At 37.7% G+C, this 10,378-nt stretch overlaps 1 protein-coding gene and 1 long non-coding RNA gene across 2 annotated transcripts; both read right to left on the bottom strand.

The window, feature by feature from the left end:
- Positions 1 to 2,295: 2,295 nt before the first annotated feature.
- wu:fc75a09 (uncharacterized) lies at positions 2,296 to 4,694 on the bottom strand. The gene is made up of 2 exons (XM_067442606.1): positions 4,537 to 4,694; positions 2,296 to 3,230 (listed from the first exon to the last, which is right to left on the bottom strand). The coding sequence occupies exons 1-2, from the start codon at positions 4,552 to 4,554 to the stop codon at positions 2,568 to 2,570; spliced, it is 681 nt and encodes a 226-aa protein (XP_067298707.1). The 5' UTR covers positions 4,555 to 4,694; the 3' UTR covers positions 2,296 to 2,567.
- A 3,444-nt stretch (positions 4,695 to 8,138) lies between these two features.
- On the bottom strand, positions 8,139 to 10,165 carry LOC137073894 (uncharacterized). The gene is made up of 3 exons (XR_010904814.1): positions 10,094 to 10,165; positions 9,669 to 9,734; positions 8,139 to 8,958 (listed from the first exon to the last, which is right to left on the bottom strand). It is a non-coding gene; the product is annotated as an uncharacterized lncRNA (long non-coding RNA).
- Between the last annotated feature and the right edge of the window lie 213 nt (positions 10,166 to 10,378).

The raw sequence follows: 10,378 nt of genomic DNA, 5'->3' as shown, positions 1-10,378 counted from the left end.
GAACTAGGGAGCTGATTGAGACGCACTCAATCAGTCAGTGGCAAACATTAGATTTGCCCCAATAAAATTGTAGGTCCCACCCCAGCTCGTGAACAGAACCAATCAGAGTTGAGGCGGCAGCTGAAGTTAACGATGAACTTGTTGAAAGAACGGGAGAAAATAGCTGTCTCTCATTTCAGAAGGCTGCGTCCTCCGGAGGTCGCATTCGAAGGGTGCATACGTCATAAGGCCGTCTCATTTCTAAAAAGTGAGTAGGACACTTCAAATGCGACTTCCGAATGCGTCCTTTTTTCACAGGATTTCGGAGTGTGCATGAGGTGTAGCCTTCACGGCTAGAGATAACCCACAATTCTTTGCGTCTCCGTTAACAACCGTCATATTTTTTTTTTATATTATATGAAAAAACGGCACCACCGCCAGATATACATGCGAGCGTAGGTGTGGTGTTTAAATTAAGTAGTTCAAGCTTTTTTTGTTGTTTTTTTTTAAGCTATTACCTCAAGCAGATAGTTGTGTTAAACAGGATTACAACTGTTTAGTGCATTTTAAACGTTTAGAACAGTACATTGCTGTCAAGACAAGAAACATTTCATAGTCCTTTTCAAGTTATAAATAATTTTCATTCATATTACTGGCGTGAGAGCGCAACGTGGCTGAACTTGTTGGCATAGCAACGTGATACTTCCTGCCTGTGTGTCCTACGAAGGACGTCTCGTTTAAGTCTGATTAAGGACACTCCGTATATTGCATCCTACACAGGACGTGTCCTCCGGAGGACGCAGCCTTCGAAATTTAACGAAATGAGCCACAGCTAATGTCGGAGGAAAAAAAACATAAATCAGGGTACCAGAAACGCATTGAAAAGAATGAGAGGGAGGCCAGGAGAGTTACTGTATCCCAGTCGAGCAAGACGTTGTTTAAGACAGGTTAGTAACTTTGTGTATTGCTATTTCACTGTCAGATTTACTTTCGTGGGGAAACTACCGCCTGCCGCCTACTGTCATTACCGGCATCGCGGCACGCACCGGCGTCAAATTGATCAAATGATTACGTGGTCAAAATCCCCTTCTTTTTACGCCATTGTAAAAAGTTTGTTTCTATAACGAACAGAAAAAATTTTGTCACAACGCATGTCACAAAGCATTATCCACCTGCCGGCTGTTGATGAATTTTATTACAGTCAAGCAAACACGATTAACACACTGCTCTTGGATGGATACATTAATTAGCTTTATTTAATAATATATTACACAGTCACTAATCTTTATATAAATAATAAGTAATTCTTATTTTTTTTTAAAGACCAACGTTTTTACGTGTGACTGCATTCTTGACAATTTATTTGTTGACTTTATAATTTTATTATTATTTCTATAACAATTTCTTGGTTTTTGTTGGTTTTTATTAGGTGTAAAAATGTATATAAACATTTACCTTTTAAAATAAAGGGTTTACAACAACACCCCCATCTTCTGTTACATAAAGACTGTCATAGTGACTTATTATAATGTTCTGCAGCAACATATGTGGCATAAACTGACTCACAACCCCATTCTAAACATGAGGGTCAGTGCAGAAGATACTCATTGGGTATATTGACTTGTTAGGAATCACTTTATTTGTTTTTTTATTTAGTAGTCAAATATATTTTAACTGAACTGAATTGCAAAGACTCCTCAACCCAGCAAATGCATGAAAGTTTGCTGGTGTTAAGTAAAAACATTTACTTACGTTTATCTGTTTTGTTATTTTGTAATAAACCCCTATTAGGTGACGTGGGCTCCATTCTCATATATTGTACAGTGTATGATTTGGGTTGTGGGGGTCCACATCAATATTTTTTCAGGGGGCCCAAATCCTCTAGCTATGGCCCTGGCAAGACCCAACACTCTGGATGAGCTTAAGGCCGCTATCGACGCATCCTGGGCCTCCAGAACACCTCAGCAGTGCCACAGGCGCTGCATTGAAGCAGTAATTTCTGCAAAAGGAAGTGTTTGTGTCTGTTTGTGTTTTGTGTTTGCCATATAGCTCTAATCTTGTCATAATTGTAATATGTCCTTAGTTGGACTATCCAGTTGTTCATGAGAACAGTTTGTGTTTTTGTGATAGAAGGGGTGACTTTTTCATTTAATATTCGACCTGGATTAGTTACACACAGAATCTGCCTTAGTCTTTGCCTGGGTTACGTATGTGTGGGGCGAAGCTATCACAGGACCGAGACACTTTTGGATGTACGGTCGTTTGTTTTGGTGATTTGAAATATCAACAACGGTTACCAGACAGCACTTACCCCAAATATAAGCTCACAAATCTTTTACTGTTGGTGCAGCTTATCTATCCCACTAAATATTTGATTTTTTATTGCAAAATTAACAAACAAAACAATTTGATACATACAAGAAATATATTTCAAATCAAAAAGTATGTTAAAAGTTTAAATCTATTGATCAATAAACCTTAAAGAAAAGAAACAGAGAGGAGAGAAAAGAAAGAGGGCAAAAAAGAAAAGAGTATTAAGAAATAATATTAAACATGGCACAAATTTCAGCGACTTTCCCTAAAACTTTTCACAGTATAGTACAGCTACAGACACAGTTTCGAGACGGTATATCGGTATCTACAGAGACAGCACTTCTCTTTTCAGAAGTCGCTTTCTTATCATCTGGTTTTACTTCAACTTGACACATCATTAAAGGGATATGTACTAAACATGTGTTGACCTGATACCCAACGGTCTGCAGGAAGTCCTCTAGATTCGGATATGATTGGATGATCTTCAGGAGGCTCCTGGAGATATGAAATGTGGCGTTTGGATCAAATCTGGACAGATCTTTGTGTGTGGTCAGGTAAATTTCCCCAAACCTCATCTGTCCGTGATCAGTGACGATGATGCGGTCCGCGTTGTTTTCGTAGTGGCGGCCGTTGTTGTGTTCCTTGACGTATTTCGGCAGCATATCAGCCCCAGGTGAGTTCAGATTGCCCAGCAAGTAGTAGTGAAATCCCACATCTGGAAGAAGTTTCTCATTAGGTTTGAAACATCTGTTCTCAAAGCGGTGAAAGCCAAAGACTTTCTTTGCTGGGTCACACGCCAGGAACATGTCGTCGTCGTCATTAACCCAGATACATTCATTTGCAAACCAGTACAACAGTTTGAGTCCATGTCTGGGCCAGGGCTGACCGAATCCACACTCTTGTAGGTCAAATATTGTGGTGATTTTGTCCGGCATTGTCTGATGGAGAGATGAAGATGAGATGCCACATTTACTTGTTTTCATTTGTGTTCTCATTGTACCTGCTTGGCTTGACTGTAAAACAGCTAATGCAGACGTATTAGGAGCAGGGTAACACTTTCAGAATTTTGCATAACCACTAATGATTTTTCTTCTTCCATTGTGCTATTAACTGTCTCCAAATAAAAGTATGATCAACAATATCTACACATAACATTATTTTTCCACAATAGGTTCACAAATACAACAATTGCATTTATTTCAATTGTACCCATGCAATAAAGAAGCCCAATAAAATACAAGCATTAATTAAAGCTGCAAGCAATGATGAAAGTGGACAGTATGCATTTAAGCATATAAAAATAGGAGGATTTGTATTTGCCACACTTCCTGCAACCAGCTGGTGGTGCTATAACTACATTTTGGCGTGTTGATGTCCTCAAGCCAGGGCACTTATCATGAAGTTTGGGGCAGAGAGGACATAACAAATTCCTGTTTCCTGACGATAATAGCATGCTTTAGCACTCAGCTAAGTGTTGCTAGCATGTTTTAGAATGTTTCTAGCATATTTATTACTCCTATTTGCATATTTTAGTATGGTGTTAAGCTCAAGATCTTCACAATTTAACATCGCCAAGGCCTTATAGACAATGACTGATATTGATCTGATTAAACAGCTGCAGTTATGAAAATAGTGGGCATGTAAGATAGATCATGTTGAGGACTTTATATGCACAGTGGGTTAATTTGAATCAAAAGATAATATATACATTATGACAAATTCTGACCCACTTTATATTAGGTGGCCTTAACTACTATGTACTACATTTAAATGAAAAATTTGATACAGTGCCCTTATTGTCTACATACATGTTTTTACATTGTACTTACTGTTTTTTTTTAAAACCTGATTTGCATGTAATTACATCTGTAATTCATTTCTGTAGTTATATTTATAATTACAATGTTGACACTTCTTACACCTAACTTTACCCATATCTACCTCAATATCAGCAAAAGTGTTTTGCAATATAATATAAACACAATAAGTAGGCTACATTGTACTTTTTTTAATTTTTTTATCTATGTACACAGTAGTTAAGGCCACCTAATATAAAGCGAAACCACAAATTCAAATTACATTTCTAAACTTTATAAACTGAAAGCTTACTGATGACAGTATTTCATGTTTTTACAATTAATATAGCTACATGACCAGTCTTGCGAGAATCAAAAGCAAAAGTTTAGCTAACTGAAATAATTATTTGTGTGTAGACAAAAAGAAAAAGCCCCAACGCTACTATACCTTTTTTGTATGAACCATAGTTATTGTTGGAGAAATCTCCTCAGTGTTGCCGTTTTCTGGAAGAAGGAAAGCTCACTATACGGACGAAACGAAAGATAAAGAGGCAGGGCGTGTTTTTTTTGGGTACTTTTTGACTTCCTCTAACGGTTTTGTGGGGGTTGTTTATTTGAGTGAACTATATAACTTACTGAAGTGCAGTGTGTACCTTAAAATATTTTTTTTACCAATTTAAAAATGTATTAATGGAAAACTTTTTAAATTGCATCCAGTTCACCAAAGAGAAACGCAAGGAAAATTAATCGTTATAGGCTGTTTAACAACAGCAACATCTGTTGTAAAGTTGAACTAGATCCTATAAGACTGCATATTATACAGATCCATTCAGAACATACACGGTTTGTTTACTTGCATGTGCCTAATTTGCCTAACTCATCATGTCACTGTAATCTTTATCTTGATTTCACTCGTCATCCATCAAAACTTTACTAGTGAGACACTTGTTTGCTTTATCCAGCCCCTACAAACTAGTCTTCAGCGATGACTCGCTGATTGGGTAAATTTGATATCATATTTTGAATATGACAAGATATTGGGGGTCAGACAGAAGAACCCAAGACACTTAAGATGGGGAGATGCTGGAGATAAGATAAGTTGTCCACTAAGTGTAAACGAGACCGGACAATCCGGGGAGGTGAAGTGTGTGCTGTTATGTGGTGCGGGTGACGAGTAACAGGTGCTGGTGATAGCTGAGGGAGTGTAGGTAACATTAAGGAGGGATTGTGGGAAATGTAGTGCCGAAGTGACCGGTGACTGAGCTGCTGACCATGACAGTGAGGACACATAGATACATTATATTGCCAAAAGTTTTTGGACACCTGTCTTTACATTGTTACGTTCCCATTTTGTATTTCTCGGGGGAAAAGGGAAATAACGTTTTAAAGAATATTTAATAGCGGGGGGGGGGGGGGGGGGGGGCAATCCCTTCAGACCTATTTGAATAAATCTGGCATACAACATGACACAGACAAACTTTTTTCCACTATTTTCTAGAATGTAATAGAAGCAGCCCAAACTGTCTGCAGGTTCCTAGAGCACTCAGGGCCTGAGTTACACACTTTCAAAAATCAATTTATTAAAAAACAAATCAAAAAGCGCCTACTTTTTGGGGGGGTTATTACACCTTAGACAACATATACTTACATGTTTATGACTTTTAGCAGTGTTTTATGTAATTTCAAAGGGTTTCCTGTAAAATGACACCAAAGTTTTGATGTATGTGTGTATGGGAAGCTTTTCAATTTGGGTAGGCCAAATCCAGACGGAAATCGTCTTTAGTTTAACTTCTATTCTGTGTGTGTACTATCATTATTTCCTAGTAACGAACATGCTTGCAGCAGGATCACATGTGTACCTGGAACAACAAATTGTAATTTCTGATGGGCTGGTAGGTGGCATTTAACTCTGTGTAACCTGAAACAGCTATGAACTCGGCTGAGAACTTTCCCCCTGTATGCCTGCGCCTCATCCATGAGTTGTATATAGTGGGACAAGTTATCCCTTACTTCTCAGTGTGAGAAATACAAGGTGTGAACTGGTTGAAATGTCTCTCTTTGAATGCCCTGTGTAAATTGTCTGAGCTTATTTTGTCCATTCGATCTAAAGCTTTAAACACATTTACCAGCCCATGGACCCTCCTCTTAAAGAAGTCAGGACAGAAGTGTTTGAAAGTGGACGAAAGAGAACACCTTAAACACGTGATGTGAATGTGTCTCCCTTGTCTACTTGTGACCTGATCAACCAAAACGCATCTTTTTTTTGGTCGGGTGTATACTTTAATAACAGGTGTAAACCGTGAGTGTAGTGTCCAATAAATGCTGTGAAACCAGTTCCAACTTGAGTTAGAAGGAAACAATGATGCTATCAGTGTTGCTTTTACTTAATTCTAAAAGGGTTGGTTCATCTAAAAAGAAAATTAGCACATGATTTACTCACCCTTAAAGGTAGGGTAGGACGGACTGATCTAAAACACTTTTGTCCAAATTTGTTTAAACTTTCTTTATATGTCAATACATAATTAAAATGTAAGTTCTCTGAAAAGGAGAGTATAAAAACCGAGTGACTAGACATTTTAATCTGCAATAAACACCGCTCATTATTTTCGTTCGGGACGAAACAAATGATTGGCTTGGGGGACTGTCACTCTCTCTCTCTCTCGCTACCATGGCGACCACCGCTCGCTACAGGACCCGCCCACATGCGCGCGCTCGTTTGATTTGAGCAGTTCAAGAGGCAAGAAACCTAGGCCAAATAATGGCAGAGAAAGAGCATTCAAAACTCACAGTGCAGGGTTTTACAGTCAGCGAAGGCAAACAATGCAAAAAAGGAAGACAAGACGAGAAAAGGCAATGCACAGAAAGTCTTTGGATAAACAAAGAAATCAAACACGAGTAAATATCTGCGTGGCTTTTCAACGATGGTGAGAACTGAGGTACCTAAAAAACGACTCATTGCAGCTGTACTTCTGCTGGACAGGTAATCTTTCATTTTGATTATACATTTTTTTGGTTTGAAGCACATGAAGCTGCCTAATATAGCTAACAAAACATTACTTAGCATAAAGTTACTATGTTATACACTTAGCCATTAGTAGAGATGATAAATACTCAATATGCTTAGCCCAAGTTGATCGCTGTTGTGTTGAATTTCGCAAAATTTAACTTTAGATAACAAAATGCATGTGTAAAAGCCAGTGCACCGCATCCAGGAACTTGTTTTTAGAGCTAAGTTAGCTTTAGCTGCTAATCAACAATGCTTTCATCATGGAAACTCTTACATGCAAAACACAGTTTATGTTATGAATCTTACACGAAATTCATCTTTATCACAGTATAACTGATGTTATTGGAAAAACATGATGCTACCCGTTTTCTTTGCCTTGTAAATATAACTAGCTTGTTACCAAATCAAAGAAAAATATATTTTAAACTTTACCAGTATCGGTAGTCTAGCTTGATAGTAAGTACTAAGACATCTTATTTGTTTATATTCATACTGATAAAGTTCGATTTTTTATTTTATTTTTTATTACGTGTGATTCTGACATGATGTGACTTGCACACCGCTCGTCTGAGGTAAATAATGTGTCTTCCAGCTGACCGGCCGGTGAGGCGCGTTCGTGTATTTTGGGGGCGTGGCTTTGGACAGAGCCCAGAAGGGTGAAGGTGAAATGAATGGAAATAATGAGCTGTCTTTAAAAGAATCATGAGAGGTCAGAAACAATGCTCAAGTAGGCTGTGGCATTTAAACGATGCCCAGTTGGCACTAAGGGGCCTAATAAGAAAACATCCCCCACACCATTACACCACCACCACCAGCCTGCAGTGGTAACAAGGCATGATGGATCAATGTTCTCATTCTGTTTACGCCAAATTCTGACTCTACCATCTGAGTGTCTCAACAGAAATCGAGACTCTTCAGACCAGGCAACATGTTTCAAGTCTTTAACTGTCTAACTTTGGTGAGCTTGTGCAAATTGTAGCCTATTTCTGGGTTGGCTTGTTTTGGATAGACATTAAAAGATGGTGACAACATTTTCATTTTTGGGTGAACAATTCCTTTAATGCAGTGGAATTAGACACAATTAACTGTAAACTGTAAAAAGACAACACAATTCATCTTTTCAATCTATACATCACAAATCATAAAGCTTCTCGTCCCAAAAAGTAATGACACAAATAAGACCCAAATCATTTTACTTAGTTCATATAAATGAATTTGTTATTGGTTATGGAAATCCCAGGAAGACCCTTGCTGTTAAACGCATTTATTTTGGATGAACAGGAATGTTTGATTTCAACTATAGCTATAAGTGTCTACAGGACACACATAACTTGAGCTCAGCGTCGACGACCACGACGCTTGCGGCGCTGCTTGATCTTAACTTCATTAATGAAATCAGACCATTCCATTTTCTGGATGATCTCAATGAGGCCTTTGCTGATCCGGTAGGTGCTGTCCTCATCGAAGCGGCCCTGCCCTAAATGATGAGTCACATAAATCCTGTCAAACCATTTCCCATTCCAGTCTGAATCGACTGAAACAATAATACGATCTGCGTTGCTCTCACACACATCACGGTCGTAGTTCTTAGTGACAAGAGGAGGCATTATGCCTGAATAGTGCAGGTTGCCCATTTCATAGTACGGTAGATCGGTAGTAGGAAGAAGTACTTCGTTGTTATGGAAGTCCTCTGCAAAATCTTCATCTTCAAGGTCGTATCGTGCAGTCATATTTCCGTCATCATCAATTTCAACGCATTCATCAGCAAACCACCACAGCAGACTGAGACCATGTCTGGGATACGGCTGACCGTATCCGGTCTCTCTCAGATGGGCCAATTCATTCAGTGTTCTCATTCTGTGTCTAGAAGACAGTCAGGAAAAAAATACAAATAAAAAATACTGGACTACAGTGTAAAAATCCCATTTTCCTGGAATTTAAGTAACCTGGTGTCCTTAAAATTTTGAGTTTATTGACATAAAAAATTTGAGCTGCTACAATGAAGGACATTTGATTAATAAATAGAAACTCGAAATATTGTATCTGAACTATTGTATCTAAATCATGAAAATTACACAATATTTCACTGCGTCATCACATATAAAACACACAATTACCCAATATGCTTAATCTTTAAATAATGTTCATTGTATTAACTCATGTTTTTAATTTCAATGAACTCAAAATTTTAAGGCAACCAGGTAACTTATTTTTTTTTACAATGTGGCAGCATAGTAAGTATATTTAATTTATTAAAATGTGTTAATTAAAATATTTTTATAAATGTTTATATTGTGTATTAGATGTGTAATATTATATAGCCTAATATACTTTTTTTTATTTATACAGAGAGACCATACGCACTAAAATATATCAGCCGTCGTTCCCTTAATAATTCTCCTGCATCAAACTTTAGTAAAAACACTGAAATGATGTCATATTTCTTTCATTTGCTTTCAGCTTGGCACATATTTAAAATGTGCTCTGTGGATAGGCCTATATATCTTCTGATATTAATGATTATAATCATGTAGTGTACAGAGAAAAATGTAAAAAACTAAATTAAACCGCACCCAACACAGATCCTCCCAGAGTCTGGCAGATGAGCTGAGCTGGTGATGGTGAATTGCTGGTGATAGCTGAAATAAATAAAAGGAGACAAAAGCCAACTGTATTTATTTATTTCATTATTATTTTATTTCACTGTCCGTTTAAATTTAGTCTGTTTTATTGGATCAACACAAGTGAACACAGTAGGTTTCGTTTCTCTTTAAACACACACACACACACACTCAGAGAGAGAGAGAGAGAGAGAGAGAGAGAGAGAGAGAGAGAGAGAGAGAGAGAGAGAGAGAGAGAGAGACGCAAAAGTTTTTAACGCCACGGCGGTTATAGCGTTGTTTAATAAAGAAACGGCTAAATCCGGCGTAAAGTTTAAAATTATCATATAATACCATTAAACGAAAAGCAAAACAAACATATAATAGCTGTACTGTACCTTGTTCACGCGCTGTGAGAAGCCCCGCGTCTGTGCAGCTCGCGCGCTCACATTAATAATCATACGGCTCTGCTGTGGGCGGTGAAAAACACCTTCATACATTATTATCAAGATACTGTCAGAGAAACATTTATGTGGAAGTAAACTGTATTTTAACTTAGAGTTAAAAATAAATAAATAGGCGTCTTTTAATAAATAAAATGAAAATAGCCCACATGTAGCCTAAATGACACATAAATTAAAAACGTGTTTTCTTTTCTTACAGTGTCGAAAAGATCGTTAGCT

The sequence above is a fragment of the Pseudorasbora parva genome, chromosome 4 (assembly GCF_024679245.1).
Source record: "Pseudorasbora parva isolate DD20220531a chromosome 4, ASM2467924v1, whole genome shotgun sequence".
Taxonomy (NCBI): domain Eukaryota; kingdom Metazoa; phylum Chordata; class Actinopteri; order Cypriniformes; family Gobionidae; genus Pseudorasbora; species Pseudorasbora parva.
The sequence above is the reverse complement of the archived record's forward strand: the minus strand, read 5'-3'. Positions and strand labels throughout refer to the sequence as shown.